Consider the following 23675-nt stretch of genomic DNA (forward strand, 5'->3'; position numbering starts at 1 on the left):
CACCCACTTGTCCTGAGTAATTTTTCTCCACTCTGCTGGAAAAAATTGAATGCTTCCCCCCACTGGAGTGGGTAACGGTTGAGGGGGAAGTAGCCGCTCAGGGCCGAGACCCGGCCGGGCCCTTGGTCGTGGTAGTAGCCTGCTGGCCTCCTCTACCCCTCTGGCGCTTCTGGAAGGGCTTGCGGAACTGCTGCTGTTGTTGCTGCTGCTGTCCCGAGCCCTGCCCACGCCCTCTGCCCGAAGACCCGAACCTCCTCTGGAACGGGCGCTTCTTCTTTTCGGCCTTTTCCAACCCGACGGCCGTCAGGGTTTCCGCCTCCGCCTTCATGCGGGCCATCTCATCGTCCGCATGTTTCCCGAACAGGGTTTCCCCCGAGAAGGGCAGGTTGGCCACTCGTTGCTGCGCCTCTGGCTTGAGGGACGTCAGGCGCAACCACGAATGACGCCGCTGGTGGACGCCATGACAGTAGGCGTGGGCGGCCAATAAGGACACATCCGCCGCTGCGCTGATCACTTGATTAGAAACCAGCATGCCTTCGCGCACCGTCTCCAAGAAGTCCTCCTTCTTGTCCCGTGGCAGTAGGTCCGCATATTGCTGCAGGGACTCCCACAGGGCCCGATCGTAACGGCCCAACAAAGCCCCTGCACTCGCCGCCTTCATGGTGGTGGCGGCGGTCCCACACACCTTCCTGCCCGCAGAATCCAGCCAGCGGCTTTCTTTGTCAGGCGGAACCGTGGATGACGGGGCGGTCGCATGTTGTTTTCTTGCCGCCGTCACGATCACCGAATCCGGCTTCGGGTCCACTCTCAAAAAGGAAGGATCCGACTCCGGGGCCCTATACTTTTTCATGAGCCTGGAGGGAGCGGCCTTCGTCGTCGCGGGAGTGAGGAACAGCTCCAACGCGGGTTCCACCAGTCCTGGTACAAGAGGCAGTAGGGGGCGAGACAGGTGTTTCTTATGAAGCGTCTCGAATATCACGGACGTCGTGGGTGTCGGAACCGTCACCGTGATACCCAACTTTGCAGCCCCTCGCAACAGCACCTCTTGGAAAGAGACCAAGTCGTCCACCGGAGACACCCTAGTCCCCGGGGAGTCCGACAGCGTCGGGGAAAGGTCCCTGTCCGAGGAGCGCGTGTGCAACCTGGACCTATACCTCCTACGGCGTCGTCTTGAGTCCGACGAGGACCGTCCACGGCTCCGTGACCTTCTCCTCCTGTGAGAGCGGGAGCGCGACCTCTTCGGCTTCGGCCTGTCCGCCGGTCTAGCCGGTCCAGGCGACCGCGGGCATCGTGGCTTCGGGGTCCCCTGCGGCGGAGTCGGGTACCTTGGAAGGGAAACCGACCGCGGGGGAACCGGCGGCGGTCCCACAGGAGTGCGTGGAAGCGGCTGAGGTGGGGGCGGTGGAGGCAGCATCCGCGGCTGAGGTGGCGGTGGTGGAGGTGGTGGAGGTGGCGGCGGTGGAGGCGGCGTTGGTGGAGGTGGTGGAGGAGGAGTTGGCGGAGGCGGGAGAGGAGGCGGCGACGGAGGCATCCGAGGAGGCGTATACACCACCGAGTACACCGATCCCGGTGACTCCCTCTTCCTCGACGTCGATCTTCTCCTCGACGTCGATCTTCTCCTCGACGTCGATCTTCGCCACGACGGCGACCTCCGCCTCGACGGCGACCTCTGCCTCGACGGCGACCTCTGCCTCGACGGCGACCTGTGCCTCGACGGCGACCTGTGACGGCGACCTGTGCCTCGACGGCAACCTTCGCCTCGACGGCGACCTCCGCCTCGACGGCGACCTTCGCCTCGACGGCGACCTTCGCCTCGACGGCGACCTCGAGCGTCTCGACGTCGATCTTCTCTTCCTCTTCATCGACGGCGAACGGCGATCCCTCGACGGCGAATGCCGACGCCGGGTCCGATCTCGAAGCCGACCGCTGGACGGGGCCGACGACGGTGTCGTCGCCGACGACGCCGATGTAGTCGACGGCGGCCTATTCAGGTCCCTCGACGGCGATCGTCGACGCCGCTTCTCCCCAGAGCCTTGGGGAGACGGCGAACAGACGGTGGTCATCCTCCTCGACGTCGCCGTCGACGCCCTCGACGTCGACGGGGAGTGGGAGCGCTTACTGGTCTTCCTGCCCCTGGGGAGCCCCCCAGGGGCCTCAGTATGGGCCAAATCAGCCCCTCCAGACCCACCTGATGCCTTCAGTCTTCTCTCCTCCAGAACTTGAAGCCTGATTTTCATTCTGTCCCTCAGGGTCCTGGCTGAGAACGAGTGGCAGATGGTACAGCTTTCAGGCACGTGGGACTGGGGAAGGCAACCTATGCACACCCCGTGTGGATCACTTTTAGCCTTCTTTCGACCACATTCCGGGCACTTGTCGAACAAGCCAGGCATGTTGACAATGCCAGCTACTAACACTAGCAAAAAGTGACAAAAATTGCCAAAATCTCCAATAAACCCTTGAAAAGGGGAGAGCTCAATGCCCCAGGGTCCTGCTAGCAGGAGCCGGAAAAAAGAACTGAAAGTAAATGGGAACTGCTGGGCATTCTGGGATACTGGGGAAAGTTCTGGAAAACTGGAAAGTTTTCTTAAAGGCACAGTATCCTGTTCCAAGCCACATAATGGCAGCCTATGGGGCTTGTCTGTCCACTCCTTCCTCTCTATCATTCCAGAGGCTTTTGCTGGTAGAGGCAGGGTTTTTTCCTATGTGGAGAAAAACTAGACAGGCAGTGCTATTTGTGGATGTTGGTGGAATTCTCGTTTCATTCGTTTCAAAAATCTTTATTTCGATCGCAGATCATAAAAGATACATAACAAAATATACACAGTTATAAACGTATTAAACATGATGTGATCCAATAGTTAAGACATTAAAATACATTAAAAGGAGAACAGAGGGTACAGTGTACTGTGCTAAAGTCTATCAGGGGGTCTGTTATACAAGTCTTTTCAGCACGCGACTACGAGTAAACCACAGGGAGGTTAAAAATTTTGAAAGTGCAAAGACAACAATAGGAGAAAGATCTGTCTTTAAGACTCTATAGGCAGGTTGGAAGGATCTGAAGCCCAAGTTCCTGAGTAACGGGACTAACCAACGTTTCCTGCTCCTCTCGTAGCCCTTGCAGAAGAAAACAGCGTGAACTTCATCCTCCTTCGGATGAGCACAGACAGGGCAAGTTGCTATGGTGGAGCGAGGAGACCAAGACGCTGTAAAAAATGCTAGAGGGAGGCATCCGTATCTCCATTGAAAGAATAGTTTCCTCGTTAGCAGAGGGGAGATCGCATCAAGAGTACTTTCGAGACAGTAAGAGTCTTTCGCTTTCAGGAATAAGTGTGTCAGGGATCCTTCACGGCTGTCGTTGATAGCTCTTGTGAGCATCAGTTCGTAGTATGCTCTCACGAGTACCTTCTTTGAAATCTTTGTACAGGAGTTGGAAGGATCCGTCCATAGTTCCGGGTAGCCCAGATCCTCGAGCCTTCCCTTGACATAGGTCAGCCACGGGATCCTCGTGGCATTCCGCAGCTGCAAGAATTCCTGGAGTTCCTCTCTGTAATTTAAGAGATCGGGGCTGCACCACAAACGCCTCCAAAAGGTTAGGGGTTTAAGACCTAGCTCCTCTGTTATTGGTCTTACTCCCAGATCTAATCTGAGGGGGAGTAATGGAGTGCTCTGGGGGAGGGCAGTGACCTGTCTCAGGAATTTATTTTCGGTGGACTGTAACTTTGGGAGATGAGTGTGACCCCAGAGCTCACCCCCATATGTGACACCCGCCCGTGCTTGAGTTTTATATATGTGAATAATTGGGGTTAGTGGACGATAAAAGGATTTGTTCGCCAGGCGCATAGTGCCACCCGCCAACTGTGCCAGTTTGATGGTCACTTTGGCCTGATGAGACGTCCACGATAGATGTTCGTTTAACGTGATCCCCAAATATTCAATATTGTGCACACGTTCCAGTTGTGTTGTGCCTAGCCTGGGTGGGGCTCGATTCTGGGGGTTGGGGTTCAGGATCATGAACTTAGTTTTTTGGGGGTTGATTTCCAATCCCCGATCATTACAAAAGTCTAGAAAACCGTCCAAAATGTGCTGAATCCCCATGGGGGATTTAGACAGCAGCAGGGTGTCGTCTGCAAACATGATTGCAGGCACCCTGCTGCCGGTCAATTTTGGGGCATCGGAGTTGGGGATCCTGTTTAGGTGGGCAACAACTCCGTTCACAAAGATGCAGAACAGGGTCGGTGCGAGCACGCAACCCTGTCTCACACCTCTGCGAACGGGGAACCTTTCGGTTAGTTTGCCACCTTTGCCACACCTTACGCGAGCGTAGTTGTTGTGGTGGAGTCTCATCAGGATTGTCAGGATGTCAGTAGGGACATTCAACTCTTCCATGACTCTCCATAGCCTCGCTCTGGGAACCAAATCAAAGGCGGCACGTAGGTCTACAAAGATGGTATATAGACTGCCGCCCTCGATTGCAGCTGTTCTCCAGTAGAGGAGATTTAACCTGAAGATTTGGTCTATGGTTGATACACCCTCCCTGAATCCTGCCTGGTAAGGGGACAAAATTTCCATTTCTTCGGTCCAGGCCTGCAGTCGATTCAGAATCAGTCTACCGAACAATTTTTGGGATATGTCGATTAGACTGATAGGACGATAGTTGGAAGGGAGCAAGGGGGATCCCTTTTTGTAAATTGGGACCACCTCTGCTCCCCTCCAAGTATCGGGCACCTCCAGTCCCCCCGCAATGGCATTGAATATTAGTGTAAGATAGGGTGCCCATATCCCGGGTTCCTGCTTAAACAGGTCACCGGGCACCCCATCAAGTCCTGGGGCTTTTCCGGCAGCTAGCCCTTTAATGGCGTCCCTCACTTCTTTTTCGGTGAAAACAACCCTAGTGGGACAGAATGAAATTGTGGGACCATCTCTGTTCTGTTCACCCCCACCCTCTGCGTACAGGGCCTCAAAGTGGGTCTGCCATACCGTAGGGGTTATATTGGGCTCTATTGCGGAGGATAAGTCCTCCGTGCCGTTCGCCACTACGCGCCAAAATTTACGGGAATCTCTAGCTGTTAATGCATTAGTGAGGTTTTCCCAGTAATCGTGGTCCCATTCTGCCCTTGCGTTCTCCAGGAGGATTTTATATGATCTTCTCCTGGCGCGGATTTCATCTTTGTTATAGTGTTCCTTTATAGCAAGTAGCAAGTGGGCCTTGGCTTCCCTGCAAGCGGCATTATACCAAGATGTCTTCGGTTTAGGGCCATTCCTTTGCCTTGCAGATGAGAATAGGTCCTGCTCTAGGGTGGTGAGGATGCCTTCATGTATTTGTGCAAGCTCTCCTCTAGTAGCATCGTCTAAGACCCTAGTTCCTAGCTGGAAGGCATCCTCCAGTAATGGGATTATCCTTTCATATAGCCGGGATATTCGTTCTGGGTTGCTGGCCAGTTTCTCCCACTTGACCTTCCTACGATTATTTTCAAGTAGGAGGCCCGTTTTATCTTTGTCCGACCCATTGATTATTGCCTCTCTCCCAGGCAGGGAATAAGTCAGTTCCAGGGAATTGTGGTCACTGTCTAATCTTGGGGTGACTTTAAAGTCGACTATTGCTGGCCACATAAACAGTTTGACCATAATATAGTCCAATCTGGATTCGCTGCCCGGTTTGTTAAAAGTATGGGTACTTGGTGTGTCTGATTTGGTACGACCGTTGCATGCCCTTAAACCAAGGTTGAGGGTGAGGGCAGTTATCTGTAGGGCTAAAGGAGTCCAGGCCCGTGGGGGTGGTGCCACCGTCTCAGGTATAAGCCAATATGAATCTTCCTCCAGGGAAGGACCATCACGTAGCCCAGGCAGTGGTTCGTATTGAGCATTGAAATCGCCTCCTACCAGGCAAGCAAGTTCGCTTGGGATTCCTTCTAAGAGCTTGGCTAGCTCATCCACTGTGCCAGATTCTTTGTGCATTGGAACCGGCCTCGAGTAGATATTGATTACTAGCAACTTCGATGAGTCCGGCCACTCGAGTGAGACAGCCAATAGATCATCAGAAGCGGTCTCTAAATAAGTAGCTTGGCAACCTAAGTCCGTGGCTACCCATGTAGTTAGTCCCCCGGATGGCCTACCCCTTCCCCCCCATTTAGCTGCTTTAAAGAAGGAGGCAAAACCCGGGAATGCTGTTTCTTCGCGCGCCCAAGTTTCTTGTAGAAGAATTATATTTTTTGATCTGATGTATGTACCCCATTCTGTGCAATCTATTTTGCTAGCAAGGCCTGCCACATTCCAAGAAATCACTGTTATTTCTAGTGGTTGGGTGGAGGCCGTGCCCATAAAAACCGAGTTGGTAGTAGTACACTCGTGGGGCAGCCGTGGATTTGTGGGGACGAGGAACGTACCCTTGGGTCTGTTATCAGGGGAAGGAGAGGAAGGCGTAACGCTTGGGACCTGTCTGGGATCAACTGTGCCAGGTGCTAAAAAATAAGTATCAGCAGCTGTGGCGAATTTGGGCTCGTTTGTGGGAGATATTTGAGTTGCGCTCCCCTCATCAACCGCATGTCAGTCTACCATTTCAAGACTGCTGTATCGGTTATGGGTAGATAAATAGGCGGGGTAGTGTATTCTATGTGGCCCTGGAATTCCCCTCCTGTGTCCACCACCTCCCCCCCTCCTTCTTGTGACAGTTTCCCAGCCGGCCTCATCCCCATATGTAGGGAACTGCTCTGTTGGTCTTTCCCTGTGTGACGGATAGTTGTTGTTCTCCCTGTGACAGTTTTCCCAACCCTCCAGCAACTCCTGATGGTACCTCCACCTGTGGTCCTCAAGGTTATACAGATTTGAGGGGTAAAAAAATGAGAGGGGTAATGGTTGGATGATGCTCGCAAAATCCTCATCAGCAGCACAGGTACAGATATATGCGGCTGTATTCGGCTCTCTGAAGGTGACCAGAATACAGTCACCTCTAATGGATTTCTTAGTGTAGCCCACCCACGTTGCCCTCCTAGCCATGGATATATCGCTAGTAGTTCCTCTCGGTAGCGGTCTGTTTACGGAGAGCCAGTTGATTACTTTGTTTTTGAGTGAAGTGGTGGATTCAAATGTGGTGGAATTTAGTTCAGGAACCCCCGCCAGAACTAGAGTGTAGGGTGCTGCTTCTGGGGGGAGGTTTATGGATTTAGGTTTGGGAGTAGTATTAGGTTTCTCTCCAGTAGTAGGAGGATCTCTCTTAGCTTTAGCCGGAGGCTGAATATTATCTTTCAGTGGAAGGGTTGATTTTGGGGTAGCAGTTGCCGTTTGTTGGGTAGGGATAGGGGCCTTGTTTGCAACTAGTGATGCCGGAGCGTTGATTGGTGCAGGTTGTGAGGGTTTGGGATTAGTTTGTGGGGGTTTATTAATTATTGTTGTGGGAGGACCATTGCCTTTGGTGGATTTTGGTCCTGGTCCCTCTCTTGTTGTTTTGGTCCCACTGTTAACAATTTTCCTTGAGTCGGCAAGTTGCACGGTTGCCTTTTCGATGCTAACTAGTCTAGCTTCGATCTTGATAAGTCTTGCCTCAAGGGGGCTCAGCAGAGACCTAACTAGTGTGCCTATATCCTCTAAAGTGATGTCGTCTGAGGTAGTGTCTAATGGTGCGTTGCTGCTGAGTTGTGGTAGTGAGGTTGAATTGATCATTCTAGGGGGAGATGGCGGTCCTGATATATTCACAATAGGGTCAGAGGAAGCACCTTTCTCCCTTTTGCCTCTGACTTGCTTGGATTTCGGGGTTTTGGTCCTATGATCTTCTTTATTTTGAAGCCCCTGCTTCTTTTTAGGAATAGCCCCTTCCCTAGTACCCCTATTGCTATCTAAGTTGGTTCCTACAACTTTGGCTGTCTCAATGTTCTCTGTGGTTATAAGCTGGAGAATTTGGGTGTTAGGTAGGGCCATAAGGCTCATGTCCTCAAAGTCACTCGGGACCTCAATAGTGAGCTCGGGGTTGGTGGGATTAGTGACTGGGAGTGGACATGTTGCCTGGTCTGTACTATGGCTGTTTGGAAGACCAGATCTGTTTTCTGGGGTTCTAGCTTGGGCCATAGGGCCCATTGAAGACCTCCTTACCCAGTCTATTTCTTGTGAGATTCTGCGCTCCAGAACCTCGATTTCCTCAATCAAAAGGGAGCCAGCTTTAGCAAAGTAAGTGTCAATAGGGCCTTTAACAGCCCCGGATGCAGCTAGTGAAGAAGTTTTGCTCCTGGTTTCCCGTGTACACATTTTACTAATGGTTCAAAGACCTTTGGATACAGGCAAAGAGGGGGGGCCCGGACCGGACTCTCACGTACTCGAACGGCCTCAAACGGCCCGCTCTTTGCCCGGTCTTCGCCCCGTGCTCCGTCCCGCGCGCGTCCCGCGTCGCGGTGGTGCTGAGGCCAATGAAGTACAAGAAGGTTGGGGGCGTGGCCGCCGGGGGAAGAGGCAGCAGCTGTGAAGAGCTGGGGCTGCTGGTCCTCGCAGTCCCCCGGTAGGCTCCACGCACTGTGCACTTTTAAGTTAACTCGACCTGGGAGCGCGTTATCCCTCCACCGGCTGTGGAGCCGCTCACACCAGGGAGCAGAGGGTCACAGGGCAGATGAGCGGCACCCGCGAAGCGGGTGTCGCGAAAGGTAGCAGAGTTAGCAGGGCTGGAGGCAACGAAAGTCTGTCTCTCTCCTCACACGCGAAGGGAAAATCCAAAGGCACCCACTCAGCAGACACACCCAGGCGTTGATAAGGCTGAAGGCTGGGGGCGTGGCCGCCGGGGGAAGAGGCAGCAGCTGTGAAGAGCTGGGGCTGCTGGTCCTCGCAGTCCCCCGGTAGGCTCCACGCACTGTGCACTTTTAAGTTAACTCGACCTGGGAGCGCGTTATCCCTCCACCGGCTGTGGAGCCGCTCACACCAGGGAGCAGAGGGTCACAGGGCAGATGAGCGGCACCCGCGAAGCGGGTGTCGCGAAAGGTAGCAGAGTTAGCAGGGCTGGAGGCAACGAAAGTCTGTCTCTCTCCTCACACGCGAAGGGAAAATCCAAAGGCACCCACTCAGCAGACACACCCAGGCGTTGATAAGGCTGAAGGCTGGGGGCGTGGCCGCCGGGGGAAGAGGCAGCAGCTGTGAAGAGCTGGGGCTGCTGGTCCTCGCAGTCCCCCGGTAGGCTCCACGCACTGTGCACTTTTAAGTTAACTCGACCTGGGAGCGCGTTATCCCTCCACCGGCTGTGGAGCCGCTCACACCAGGGAGCAGAGGGTCACAGGGCAGATGAGCGGCACCCGCGAAGCGGGTGTCGCGAAAGGTAGCAGAGTTAGCAGGGCTGGAGGCAACGAAAGTCTGTCTCTCTCCTCACACGCGAAGGGAAAATCCAAAGGCACCCACTCAGCAGACACACCCAGGCGTTGATAAGGCTGAAGGCTGGGGGCGTGGCCGCCGGGGGAAGAGGCAGCAGCTGTGAAGAGCTGGGGCTGCTGGTCCTCGCAGTCCCCCGGTAGGCTCCACGCACTGTGCACTTTTAAGTTAACTCGACCTGGGAGCGCGTTATCCCTCCACCGGCTGTGGAGCCGCTCACACCAGGGAGCAGAGGGTCACAGGGCAGATGAGCGGCACCCGCGAAGCGGGTGTCGCGAAAGGTAGCAGAGTTAGCAGGGCTGGAGGCAACGAAAGTCTGTCTCTCTCCTCACACGCGAAGGGAAAATCCAAAGGCACCCACTCAGCAGACACACCCAGGCGTTGATAAGGCTGAAGGCTGGGGGCGTGGCCGCCGGGGGAAGAGGCAGCAGCTGTGAAGAGCTGGGGCTGCTGGTCCTCGCAGTCCCCCGGTAGGCTCCACGCACTGTGCACTTTTAAGTTAACTCGACCTGGGAGCGCGTTATCCCTCCACCGGCTGTGGAGCCGCTCACACCAGGGAGCAGAGGGTCACAGGGCAGATGAGCGGCACCCGCGAAGCGGGTGTCGCGAAAGGTAGCAGAGTTAGCAGGGCTGGAGGCAACGAAAGTCTGTCTCTCTCCTCACACGCGAAGGGAAAATCCAAAGGCACCCACTCAGCAGACACACCCAGGCGTTGATAAGGCTGAAGGCTGGGGGCGTGGCCGCCGGGGGAAGAGGCAGCAGCTGTGAAGAGCTGGGGCTGCTGGTCCTCGCAGTCCCCCGGTAGGCTCCACGCACTGTGCACTTTTAAGTTAACTCGACCTGGGAGCGCGTTATCCCTCCACCGGCTGTGGAGCCGCTCACACCAGGGAGCAGAGGGTCACAGGGCAGATGAGCGGCACCCGCGAAGCGGGTGTCGCGAAAGGTAGCAGAGTTAGCAGGGCTGGAGGCAACGAAAGTCTGTCTCTCTCCTCACACGCGAAGGGAAAATCCAAAGGCACCCACTCAGCAGACACACCCAGGCGTTGATAAGGCTGAAGGCTGGGGGCGTGGCCGCCGGGGGAAGAGGCAGCAGCTGTGAAGAGCTGGGGCTGCTGGTCCTCGCAGTCCCCCGGTAGGCTCCACGCACTGTGCACTTTTAAGTTAACTCGACCTGGGAGCGCGTTATCCCTCCACCGGCTGTGGAGCCGCTCACACCAGGGAGCAGAGGGTCACAGGGCAGATGAGCGGCACCCGCGAAGCGGGTGTCGCGAAAGGTAGCAGAGTTAGCAGGGCTGGAGGCAACGAAAGTCTGTCTCTCTCCTCACACGCGAAGGGAAAATCCAAAGGCACCCACTCAGCAGACACACCCAGGCGTTGATAAGGCTGAAGGCTGGGGGCGTGGCCGCCGGGGGAAGAGGCAGCAGCTGTGAAGAGCTGGGGCTGCTGGTCCTCGCAGTCCCCCGGTAGGCTCCACGCACTGTGCACTTTTAAGTTAACTCGACCTGGGAGCGCGTTATCCCTCCACCGGCTGTGGAGCCGCTCACACCAGGGAGCAGAGGGTCACAGGGCAGATGAGCGGCACCCGCGAAGCGGGTGTCGCGAAAGGTAGCAGAGTTAGCAGGGCTGGAGGCAACGAAAGTCTGTCTCTCTCCTCACACGCGAAGGGAAAATCCAAAGGCACCCACTCAGCAGACACACCCAGGCGTTGATAAGGCTGAAGGCTGGGGGCGTGGCCGCCGGGGGAAGAGGCAGCAGCTGTGAAGAGCTGGGGCTGCTGGTCCTCGCAGTCCCCCGGTAGGCTCCACGCACTGTGCACTTTTAAGTTAACTCGACCTGGGAGCGCGTTATCCCTCCACCGGCTGTGGAGCCGCTCACACCAGGGAGCAGAGGGTCACAGGGCAGATGAGCGGCACCCGCGAAGCGGGTGTCGCGAAAGGTAGCAGAGTTAGCAGGGCTGGAGGCAACGAAAGTCTGTCTCTCTCCTCACACGCGAAGGGAAAATCCAAAGGCACCCACTCAGCAGACACACCCAGGCGTTGATAAGGCTGAAGGCTGGGGGCGTGGCCGCCGGGGGAAGAGGCAGCAGCTGTGAAGAGCTGGGGCTGCTGGTCCTCGCAGTCCCCCGGTAGGCTCCACGCACTGTGCACTTTTAAGTTAACTCGACCTGGGAGCGCGTTATCCCTCCACCGGCTGTGGAGCCGCTCACACCAGGGAGCAGAGGGTCACAGGGCAGATGAGCGGCACCCGCGAAGCGGGTGTCGCGAAAGGTAGCAGAGTTAGCAGGGCTGGAGGCAACGAAAGTCTGTCTCTCTCCTCACACGCGAAGGGAAAATCCAAAGGCACCCTATTCTAGTTGAAGTACTGGACAGTGTAGCCTGTGGGTATAGGCTGCATTATCTGTCTTTAAATTAAATTCTCTCTTAAAGGTGTATGCAGGTCTGCATGATTTGTCACCTTTTAGAGATTATTTTTATTGCTCCGGGGTCCACGCACATGGACGGGACTATTCACTAGATTATGACTATACACAGAGATCCCCTACTACAGAAGTGGTCCACCGAGTCCCAGAGGGCAAAAGTAGCCCGTGCAAACATGCAGGATGTGTTCAAGGTCTGGAGGGCCGAGCTCGTGGACGCAAACATTTGCTGACCACATGCCTCCAACCATTGAGAATCCCTAGTGGGTGAAAACACAAAAAACATGGAATTTTGACGGCCTCACTTTAAAAATGCCCCTGCTGGAGTCTATGCAAATTCAAACGTACAGGTAAAAGCGAAGAATAAAAACGACACTATTCCGTCGGACGCGAAAAATAACAAAAAATACATACAGCACTGACTTTATTATGCTAAAGAAAGAGCGCCGCGAGACAATACACATGAGCCTCTGTGTTTTATGCCTCCCATTTATGGCAGAAAACCCTACACACAGATGTACAACAATATTTCAAGTTGTCAATGCAGCCAACGTTGAGTTTTACTGTAAATCATTCGGACTTGAAAAACAAGTGTTCATTGTGAGATTTACTAGAACCTGTGAAAGTGAAGATTTACTGTAAACGTGTTGGAGCCTCTGGGAGGAACATTAAGGGTGGGGGGAGGGGTAATGTACACAGGGGTCCCCAAGTACGTTCCCTTTCAAGCCTTCCACGTGCAGTCTGTGCCTGGTACCACCGGCTGCCCCGCACACTGGGGAGGTCAGCACAGCTATGCTTAACTGACAGGCTCAGTTTACAGCAGGCCCTCACTTTTGTTTGGATAGACTGGCCTTGCTCACAACCAGCTTAACAACAGATGGCAAGAAAACTTTCATTATGTTGCACAGGGCCGAACAGCAAACAATCGCAGGCAACGGCAAAAGAGGTTTAACTCCCTCGCAGCCGGCCAGAACAAGATAAGTCACTTACACTGACAATCCCTCATCGTGATCACTGTAAAAGCAAAAGGGAACGCGATCGCGATGACGCACGCTAGGGATGTGCGCGCAGCAGCGGGGGGAGGGGTATGGTGCTGAAGGCTGGCGCAGGAGATGGCTGGGCGAGAAGGGAGGGGGAAATGCGGGGAGCAGCTGTGCGCGTGCACGCCATCGTGCACTGGTGCTTGTCGCCAGCACAAAAAGGTGGGTAGCACGTTCTAAACCCACCTACTAAATGTCTCGGCAGAGCAGCACATGCGCTGGGTCAGGTGAGACCTAATGAAAAAGGATGCTTTAAAACTTCCTGTCGTATAATCATTTTTTCAGAAACCTAAATGTATATTGTGTTAATCTAGAACGTGCACGTGCTTGTACTACAAAATGAATACTCAAACCCCAGACGTTAACTTCCAGTGAACCTAGAGCTCCCGATTACCACGTAATGAGTGCTTTAAATAGGCCGATACTCACATGTACTGAGTACCGGCACTTCTTAGTTTTATCTCTTTGAGTACCGGCACTTCTCTACTGCTGAGGAGAGTACCGGTACTCATTAAACGCTAGTGCTGGCGGCCGGACTCTGACAGCCAAGGCACTTCTGTAGACCTGAGCCGAGCCCCTGCTGAACTATTCAGCTTAGGCTCATCTGCATACTGTCTGCGTGTCCACCATCATGCTGTGTTGCAAACATAGAAATTGAAGCAGCCCAGTGACAGCGCTATTCAGAAAGCTCTGGGAGGTAACCAGGTTCAAATGGCTTTAATCCCACCTGATTCTTTTGTGTAAGAGTCTGCTTATGTTTGTCTGCTTGCCTGTGATTGTTTTTGTGCGAGAGAAACTAGGAGAGAAAGGGGGAGAGAATAGAGACACTCATGGGAGGTAAATGTGTGGAATGCTTGTGTGTACACGTCTGCTTGTTTCCGTGTCCCTCGAGAATATATAGTATTGTGCCAAGCAACAGCAATAAACAGTATTGCAAATATTAAAAAACAAGGAAATGTTAAAATGTTACCGCGTGTGGCTTTCGTTATGTACTGAGTAAACAACGCTTCTTTGTTTGGCCACATTTAAATGAGTACCGGCACTATTGGTCCCCCATTTAAAGCACTGCACCCACCCAATTCTTAGTGCCTCCCTGAATTCTATGTATAAACAGCTCAAAACTCCCGTGCATACCTGATATCACCATACGGCACTCCAATCTACTCGTGCGCATGTAATCTGTTTTACCGAGCCGTGGTAAACAACCTAGATTTCCTGTATACCCGTAATCACCAAATGTCACATGTCCTCATAACTCCTCCCAACTGAGTCCCAATCCCCACTATCCCTTAAAGTGCTATCGCCACAATGAACATCCACTTAATACATATACATGTGCTGCATGTCCCCAGGCTATCATGTTAGACCCTGCTTTTCGGCAGGAGCTGTCTTATGCTTTCCGTATACTTCATGACCCCCACCCCCTCAGACTAACGGTGTTCTGGAATGTAACCAGCCTGCTGGACCAAATGAAATGCTCTGCAGTATTACGGTGTATCAGGCGACACAGGCCAGAGGTTGTCTTTTTGCAGAAGACTCTCTTGCTGGTCACGAGATGCCCCCTCTTGGGCTGTTTAGGCTATGGCAGGGTTTACCACTCTGTCTTTACGCGTGGCTCCAGAGAAGTCGCCATACTGCAGCATAAATCTCTCCCTCTTGTAGTCACTACGCACGCAGCACACGGGCACCCAAGGAAGCTACGTGGGTAATGAGGGCCACCTGGAAGAAAGGCACAAAACTTTGTGTCCAGGTACGTTCTTCCACCCTCCTTGCTTGCAGCCCTCCCTGCAGTCACTGCAATCCTTCCTCCTGATTTTCCCCAAGGCATTATGGTGGTTGGAGGAGATTTTAACGCAGTCCCTGAACCGCAACACAATAGCTAAAATTCGATTTAACTAGCATAGTAACTAACATACTTGAAAAATATATTTTCAAAGCCTATGTCTTCTTTTGAGTTGATCACTGCAGGGTCACATTGCGTAATACAGTAATCTTCATAAAGAACGAGATATAACTGAAAATAAAAAATGTTATATAAAAATTAAAGTAAATTTGGAGAGCTCTCCTAAAGGTTTGTTGTATAAATGGGGAAAGCTCTTACCTGGGATGGAAGGGGCTTGATAAAACTTTTCTGTTCCTGAAAAAAGACAATGCCATAAATTATATATATTTGAAGTTAGAGACGGAAAGAAGAGGACAAAGGGAGTAACGGGCTGTAAAGACAGAACAGAACTGAAGTGCACAGAAACATGGCAATAATAGTAGTTTTAGCCATTCGCAGAACCGCAAAGTTGTCCCTTGAGGTAAATTGCTAGTTGATTCCAGCAGAGAAATTACAAAAACAACTTCGACAACCCTTACAGCTTGAATTTGAGTGTTATCGAGGGGCATTGTTTGACAGATATAATTGCTCTGCATAGGACATACATTAGTTTTCTTTCAACGGCATGGGGTAGTGAGAAGATTGTATGTACTAGGCATGTTACTTTTATAATATTAAGTACCTCTACAGGCTGGCAATACAGAGTACACATCATGTTGACACGTGATCACAGTTTTTGATTTGCTTTGCCAATCATGTAGCTGCCTTTGGAAAGATGTACAATTTGTTCAGGGCGGTTTTGGTGAGCCAATGATGATGCTGTTGCCATAGTCCTATGTGCTATTGATAATGACTTTCAGTGTCAATGCTCTCTATTCTTGGGAGACGAAGACCCAGATATTTCCCAGATATTATATAATATGCCCTGTAGGCGTTACAGAGGTGTATTGATACTATTGATAGTGAGGTTGGGTAAATCTAGGTGATATGGGGACATATTATCAAGAAACAGCGTTAAAATTATCGCCGCTTTAGCGGCAGACGCTAATGCGGCGATAATGAGCTTGATAATATACCCTTGAGAATTCCCATAGAAGCCCATGTTCTGGTGTCAACATGGGCTTCTATGGGAATTCTCTGTGGCATATGATCAAGCCCATTATCGTAGCTTTAGCGGAAGTTTTCTGCCACTAAAGCGGCGATAATTTTAACGCCGTGCTTGATAATATGCCCCGTGGAGAGTTCAAATAGTGTGAGAACTGTGACACGTACATAAATTGTAGAGATTGGTAGAGAGGTCAATAGAAAGTGATGAGATAGAAGAGGTGAGGTGACGATGAAAAGAGACAGATACTTTATTCTTTACTGTAATTGGAATAAAATGCATTGGAGCATGAGGGTTAAGTTTGGGCAGGTAGGTATTCACTCTTAAGATTCTGCAAAGAGTGCATGCCAAACGAACAAAAAAAAAGAGGCCTCATATTTTTATGCACAATGTTTTTATGGCTGTCCTGGCTATCTTGATCACTTTTAGCAGCTGGGCAGTTGAATGTCGGGTGTCTTGGGCAATTTCCCACTGTTCTCATTCTGTAAAACGGTTCTTCAACAAGTGCCAGAAATACAGCAAAGATCAGAACTGTTCAGTTACAATGACATGGAACATTTGCATCCAAGAGTACAGTTGATCGGCATCATCGTGCAAAAGTTATGTGCATCAGGGAAGCATAGGATGGCGTGCAACACATGGTTTAAAATGGATATGCAGTGACGGACTGCATGGTGTTTGGCAGGATGGAAGTGGGAGATAAATTGCTTCAGTTTAGGGAAGTACAAGTCAGTGTAAATTGGGAGCATTGATTGTTGTTCATCAGGGAGTAGAGAGTGATATACAGCAATGGGCGCAGAGTGGTACACAGTAGGATACTTGCCTGTGTGCATTCGCGGACATAGTGTGATGTGCAGCAGTGAGCATAGGCTCATTTGCACATTCTTGATGTCCATTAGTAGATGAGCACATTGTGATGTCAAAGGTATCTGTAGTACAAGAGTATGCATAAGTGTTGGTCTATGCACATGGAAGCCTGTGTGTCTGTTCTCTTGTGTGCATGAGTATATGTTTGTTGATAAACAGCAAACAAAATAACCACCTCTCACAGACAGCAAAGACTGCACCTCCCATCCATGACATCTGTTAGATTTTACAGAGAAGAGAATTTAGCTCTAGGTGTTTATGAGATCTAAATCCATAGATGGGGAAACATACCTCTAACTGTAAACAAGCACTTTCCTTCACCAGTAGCCAATTCTTTCAAAACAACGACTAGTAAAGGTTTGAAAATACCACTTCCAGCTCCAGAAAGAACTAAGGGGCATATTATCAAGAGAGGCGATATAATTATCGCTGCTTTAGCGGCTAAAACTGCAGCTAAAACGGCGATAATGGGCTTGATAATATGCTCTATGGAATTCCAATTGAAGGCCATGTTAGATGTTTTATAAACATAACTGCAAAACCATTCTTAACCCCTTCCCCGCTCATGACGGAACCACTCCGTCATGAGCCACGGTTGCGCTGTGCTCATGACGGAGTCGTTCCGTCATGCTGTGGCCGTTGGCGGCCGCTCCGCCCACGCAGCGCTAATTCCCCACCTGTGCGGGCGATTAGCGCAGTGGGCGGAGACGTGACGGAACCACTCCGTCATGAGCACAGCTCAACCGCGGCTCGTGACGGAGTGGTTCCGTCACGAGCACAGCGCCACCGCGCTGCCCCCAAACCCCCCCCAGCGCCGCGGCGTAATTCCTGCCACGGCGAAGGGGTTAATGGTACCTTTACTTCTCATGGTTTCACCCAGGCCTGAATTCACCCTGACAGAGGGAGATGCAGACTGGGGCAGAATACTGTGGAGCAAGCTTCAGGAAAGGCAACATGGAAACAGGGATATCTTAAGGATTTTGGGGGCCCTGGGCCAAACGTATTTTGGGGGCCCCTGTTTGGAACAGTTTTGAAATTATGATCCAACTTCAGCTCTTTCATACCCTCTTTGGCCAGGTCACTGACAGTGCACAGGCACACTCATCCAAATTCTAAATGTATATGTACATTAGGTGGATATGCTTCCAGATCTGCACATCTGCACATCAGTTATATTATATTTTAGCATTGAATTTATAACATGTCATCGTACATGGGTGCTCTCATGGCGCCATATTACCCACCCACCTTGGGTAAAAATTTGCTAAACCTGCAGAAGCAGTTTAGACCAAACTGTAAGACAAATGAACCAAAGCACACCAAACTGCTGCTACTTTTATCCTCACACAGTAATGTTGAAAGAACACAACCAATTAATCAGATTCCATTTGCAAATTTTTCAAGAATTTATTCACAGTTGTGGCTATATCGAATCATTCAAGTTTATTCCATTGTAGACAAGACAAAGGCAGCCGACGCGTGTTTCGTCCTCCTGGACTTTCTCAAGGCTTATCTCTAAGTTGAAAATACGCAGTTCTTTTCTATCTGACTGCATTCAGGTCTCCAATTCTGAAGGGAAATATGTGTACTTTTATCCTTCTAAACAGATTGCATGTCTGCCAATCTGAAGCGATTCGGTAGTACGGGGAAGGTTTTTCTCCGTGACACTTAACACGCTAACGAACAAGTTACTTACCTTCGGTAACGATATATCTGTAAGAAACATTAGTTAGTTAGATTCCTTACTGTAGAATATCCCCAGGCGTCAGGCTGGATCCGGAGAGATTTTTTCGTCAGCAATACCCTTGCGCGTCGCTAGGCGTCGTCTGCGGCTTTGCGTACGTTGTTGGCGTCGTGGTTGCCAGAATGATGTCGTCGGAGTACTTAGACGCCGCCCTCGCGCGCTGACGTCAGTTCTTGTACACAGCTTTCTGTGCCAGGAACGCAGAGACATGCAAGAAACCGACACTGGTGCCAAGAATCTAGGGCCCTTAAAGGGAGGACCTTAACCCTAGATGTCAGTTCGCAGAGCGGGGAGGATGGGTGGGGCGGTAAGGAATCTAACTAACTAATGAACAAGTTACTTACGTTCGGTAACGCTTTTTCTGGTGGATACAATATCTGCCTGTGGATTCCTCACCTTGTGAATATCCCCTGCGCCAGCATTCCACGGAATTGTTTCCCCAGCTCTCTACGCTGACGTGGACATCATAATACCTCGGACGTCACCGGAGCCATAAGAGAGCCACGTCGGCGTGATGACGTCAGTTCCACCCATTTTTTCCGTGCCTCTGAGGCGAACAGGTGGACCGACAACAGATTCAAAGTATACACAGTATACAACATTCGAACAAATATACATAGTACATATACAAAAAGGAAAGCTAAGGAACAACAGCATTTCCTATAAGTGTACCAGATAAAACAACATGTCAAGCAAGGTATCCTTTAAGGTATACAAAGGTGGACAACAGGGAGGTGGGTGGGCCAGTGAGGAATCCACAGGCAGATATTGTATCCACCAGAAAAAGCGTTACCGAAGGTAAGTAACTTGTTCTTCAGATGGATACATCTGCCAGTGGATTCCTCACCTTGTGAATAGATTCCCACAGCAGTCCCACTCACGGAGGAGGGTGTCCACCTTCCTATACCAAAAAGTCCTGCAAGACAGAGTGCGCAAAGTGGCCCTCCCTCCTCATCTCAGAGTCTAAGCAATAATGCTTTGCGAAAGTATGGAGGGACGCCCAAGTCGCGGCTTTACAAATGTCTGCCACAGGAACACCCCTGGCCAAAGCAGAGGTAGAAGATTTAGCTCTAGTTGAATGAGCTCTAACACCCTCAGGAGGAACCTTACCAGCAAGGGCGTAGCGGATCTTGATGGCTAGGATGATCCACCCGGACAGAGTGCGCTTATGCACAGCTTTGCCTTTAGATTGTCCAATATAGCCCACAAAGAGCTGATCATCCAAACGAAAGTCCTTCGTTCTGTCCAAATAAAAGCTCACAGCTCTTTTAGGGTCCAATCGGTGAAGTCTTTCCTCCTCCTTGGAAGGATGAGGAGGTGGATAAAACACAGGGAGAGTAACGGACTGCCCCAGATGAAAGGGAGTAACTACCTTAGGTAGGAAAGCAGCCCTGGTCCTAAGAACCATCGTTTCAGCATGTAAGGATAAAAACGGGGGTTTTGAACTAAGAGCATGAAGCTCACTCACCCTCCTTGCCGAGGTTATGGCTACAAGAAAGACCGTCTTAAAGGACAACAGCCTCAAAGGACAACTATGAAGGGGCTCAAAAGGAGACCCCATCAAAAAGGTTAAAACAAGATTAAGGTCCCACTGTGGCATTAAAAAAGGAGTAGGTGGAAACCTGTTAGTAAGACCTTTGATAAATTTTAACACAATAGGAGATTTAAATATTGACGGCTGATCTGGAAGACACAGAAAAGCCTCCCAAATCCTCTATACTTCCTGAAGCCAAATCCCTTAGCCGGCGTCTGCAAACCCAAAGATTTCGCAGTAACCCTACTATCTTTAAATCTCTGCAAGGCGGAATCAGATTTTTCCCCAAAAAGCTTTTCCCCATCGAAAGGCAAGTCGACTAGAGTGGCCAGAACATCAGCAGAGAAGCCGGAAGAACGAATCCAAGCCTGCCTTCTAGTGGCTATTGAAGATCTCATAATTCTAGCAACGGAATCCGCCGTATCTAGGCCCGACTGAATAACTTGCTTAGCGGCAGCTTGAGTGTCCGCAACAACCTCCATAAAAGAGGCATTCTCCTCTTCAGGCAGTTTAGGGTCTAACTGCTTCACTGAGTCCATCAAAGCATGAACGTAGCGCCCCAATAAACAAGTGGCATTAGTCGACTTAAGCGCCATGCTTCCAGATGAAAAGACCTTTTTAGCTGATTGTTTGATCTTTTTAGAATCCCTGTCAGCTGGTGCTTGAGGGAAGGCGCCTGAAGATTGCTTCGAGCAGGAAGATTACACTACAAGGCTCTCTGGTGAAGGGTGAGAGGAAAGGAAGCTCGGGTCCCCCGGAGCTACACTATACCTCCTTGCCACTTGTCTGAAGACTGCAGGTGAAGAAAGTGGCTTGCGCCAAACGTCCATAACAGGCTCCAAAATAGCCTCATTAAAGGGCAACAAGGGCTCAACAATTGAAGATGGTGAATGAAGGACTTCAGTTAAAAGGTTTGGCTTGTACTCTGCAGATGGCAACTGTAAGTCCAACAACTCTGCAGCCTTCCTGATAACTAAATGATAAGGAGCCAACTCTTGTGGAGGAGAAGATCTGGCAGAAGAATGCTCCCATTCTGGAGTAGTATCAAGTCCACTTGCATCCTGAATGCCCTCAAACTCATCAGTGGAATCACCAACTTCACCTTCCTCCACTTCCTCCCTATATCGTTCCTCCTCTATAATCCTCTGAGCCTCTCTCCGAGAAGGGATCCGAGGGCACGGCATCGGCGGCACCGTACGCGGAGTCGGCGGCACCGAACGTGGAGTCGGCGGCGCCGGAGGAGTAGGCGGCGCCGGCCGCGGCGCCGACTCTTTCGGCGCCGGCGTCGATGGAGGCTCCGAAGAAGGCAAACGATCCAGTCGTGGCCGGGAGGATGGATCTCTAGACGGCGCCAGGAACTGCCATGAAGGAGCCATCGGCAAGAAGGGTATAAAAGGTGCCTGAGCATAATGTTGCGGCACATCCAGAGTATACGCCATTGGACCCACGGGACCAGAAGGTGCGCCGGATGGGAAGGCAGCTCTTTGGAAAACCCCATACATAGCAATGAGAAAATGTGTCGGATCCGCACCCGGAGTCGGGAAATGCGGGTATGGGTTCGACCCTGAATCCAGTCGATGAGTAGCAGGAGCCGGAGCCGAAGTATCCTCAACTGGAGCCGCAGGTTCAGCTGGCACTGGAGAAAGATCTTCCACCTGCTCCTGCTTCTACTTCTCCTTCTTCCTACCTCTCCTATCCTTTTTTGCCTTGGCCATGAAGAGTTTCGCTTCCCTCTCTTTCAGGGCCTTGGGATTCATATTTCTGCAGCAGGAGCAGTCATCCACATCATGGTCTGATGAAAGGCACCATAAACAATCTTCGTGGGGGTCAGTGATGGACATGTGACCCCCACATTCCCTACAAGGTTTGAAACCTGACTTCCTTGTCGAAGACATGGTAAATCCAGAAACAGTAACCCACTGCAAGACAACAAAGTAGCAGGAGAGTGCTGGAAAACTGTTACGCATCGACGGCGCGGAAAAAAGGCAACTGACGTCATCACGCCGATGTGGCTCTCTTATGGCTCCGGTGACGTCATACGGAGTCACGAGCGGAGCCGAGGTATTATGACGTCCACGTCGTTGTAGAGAGCTGGGGAAACATTCTGTGGAATGCTGGCATAGGGGATATTCAGACGGTGAGGAATCCACTGGCAGATGTATCCATCAGAAGTTTCTTACAGATATATCGTTACCGAAGCTAAGTAACTGAAAGAAACACGTTAGTTAGATTCCTTACCTTAGAACAGATACCCCAGCAATACCAACCCTGGTGGTGGGTCTGCAAACCAAAATCACACCAGGAAGTCCTGGAGAACGGAACGGCCAAAGAAGCCGTCTCTCCGGACTTGGCTGTCCAGGCAGTAATGCTTGGCAAACGTGTGCAGCGAGGCCCACGTTGCTGCCTGACAAATGTCCTGCAGAGGGACTCCCCGTCCCAGGGCAGTAGTAGTCGCTGTGGCCCGAGTGGAATGGGCCCGCAGCCCCACAGGAGGATTCTTCTTAGCCAAGGAACAACAGGCCTTAATGCACAAAATGACCCACCGAGAGATGGTTCGCTTGTGCACTGACTGCCCCTTCTTAGCGCCCACGTAGCCAACAAAGAGTTGGTTGTCCACCCGGAACTGTTTCATGCAGTCCAGATAGAAGGACAGCGCTCGTTTTGGGTCCAGACGGTGGAGCCTCTCTTCCTCTTTCGAGGGATGCGGAGGTGGAAAGAAGGTGGGCAATGTAACAGACTGGCCGATGTGTGAAAGGCAGTTACCACCTTGGGGAGAAAGGAAGGACGAGTCCTGAGAACAACCTTGTCCGGATGGACAGAGAGGAAAGGAGGCTTAGAAGAAAGAGCCTGGAGCTCACTCATCAGTCTGGTAGAGGTGATGGCAACCAGGAAGCAGTCTTAAGAGTCAGAAGACAAAGAGGACAATTATGAAGTGGCTCAAAAGGAGCGCCCATCAGATAGGTTAACACCAGGTTCAAGTCCCACTGAGGTATTACGAAAGGGACAGGAGGAAACATATGAGTAATGCCTTTAAAGAATTGAGCAACAACAGGGGACTTGAAAAGAGAAGGCTGATCAGGAAGCCGTAAGAAAGCAGAAACAGCTGAAAGATATCCCTTGAGGGTGCCCAGAGCAGAGCCCTGCTGGGCCAGGGAAAGAAGAAAGAGAAGAACTTCTGAAAGAGGGGCGGAAAGGGAATCCACAGCATTTGCTGTGCACCATGCCACAAATTTATTCCACCTGCAGGCGTATACCGTTTTAGTGGAGGGACGCCTGGCTGCCAGAATGACATCACAGACTTCAGGAGGCAAGTCAAAGGGCATCAACTGTCGCCGCTCAATCTCCACGCATGGAGGTGGAGGCTGGACAGGTTCGGGCGGAGGACCGTCCCCTGCTGCTGCGACAGAAGGTCCTACTGAAGATGCAGTCGAATCGGGGGATTGATTGACAGACTGAGTAGCTCGGGATACCAGTATCTTCGTGCCCAGTCCGGAGCCACTAGGATGACTTGGGCCCGGTCGCGCTTGATCTTCTTCAGCACTCTGGGCAGAAGTGGTATAGGCGGAAAGGCGTACAACAGACCGCAACTCCACTTGCGACGAAAAGCGTCTCCGAGCGAGTGCCGCCTTGGAAACTCCAACGCGCAGAACTGATGGCATTGCGCGTTCTCTTCGGTGGTGAATAGATCTAACCAAGGCTCGCCCCACGTCCGAGTTCAGACGCCATTCGTGATCCATCATGCACCGGCGGCTGAGTTCGTCCGCCCTGCCGTTCAGAGAGCCCGGCAGGTGTTGAACCACCAGGGTGATGC

General features: G+C 51.5%; 1 protein-coding gene across 3 annotated transcripts in view; it reads right to left on the bottom strand.

Annotated features, from left to right (window-relative positions):
• Nucleotides 1–14040, bottom strand: part of LOC146811702 (uncharacterized) — a 1283263-nt gene extending 1269223 nt beyond the window's left edge. For all 3 annotated transcript variants that reach the window (XM_085614524.1, XM_085614523.1, XM_085614522.1), the window contains exon 1: nucleotides 13927–14040. In XM_085614524.1, coding sequence (XP_085470650.1) covers nucleotides 13927–13966 — 40 coding nt within the window. In that variant the 5' untranslated portion in view covers nucleotides 13967–14040. The remainder of the gene's footprint in view (nucleotides 1–13926) is intronic.
• Nucleotides 14041–23675: the final 9635 nt, after the last annotated feature.

This window comes from Triturus cristatus, chromosome 7 (assembly GCF_964204655.1).
Source record: "Triturus cristatus chromosome 7, aTriCri1.1, whole genome shotgun sequence".
Taxonomy (NCBI): domain Eukaryota; kingdom Metazoa; phylum Chordata; class Amphibia; order Caudata; family Salamandridae; genus Triturus; species Triturus cristatus.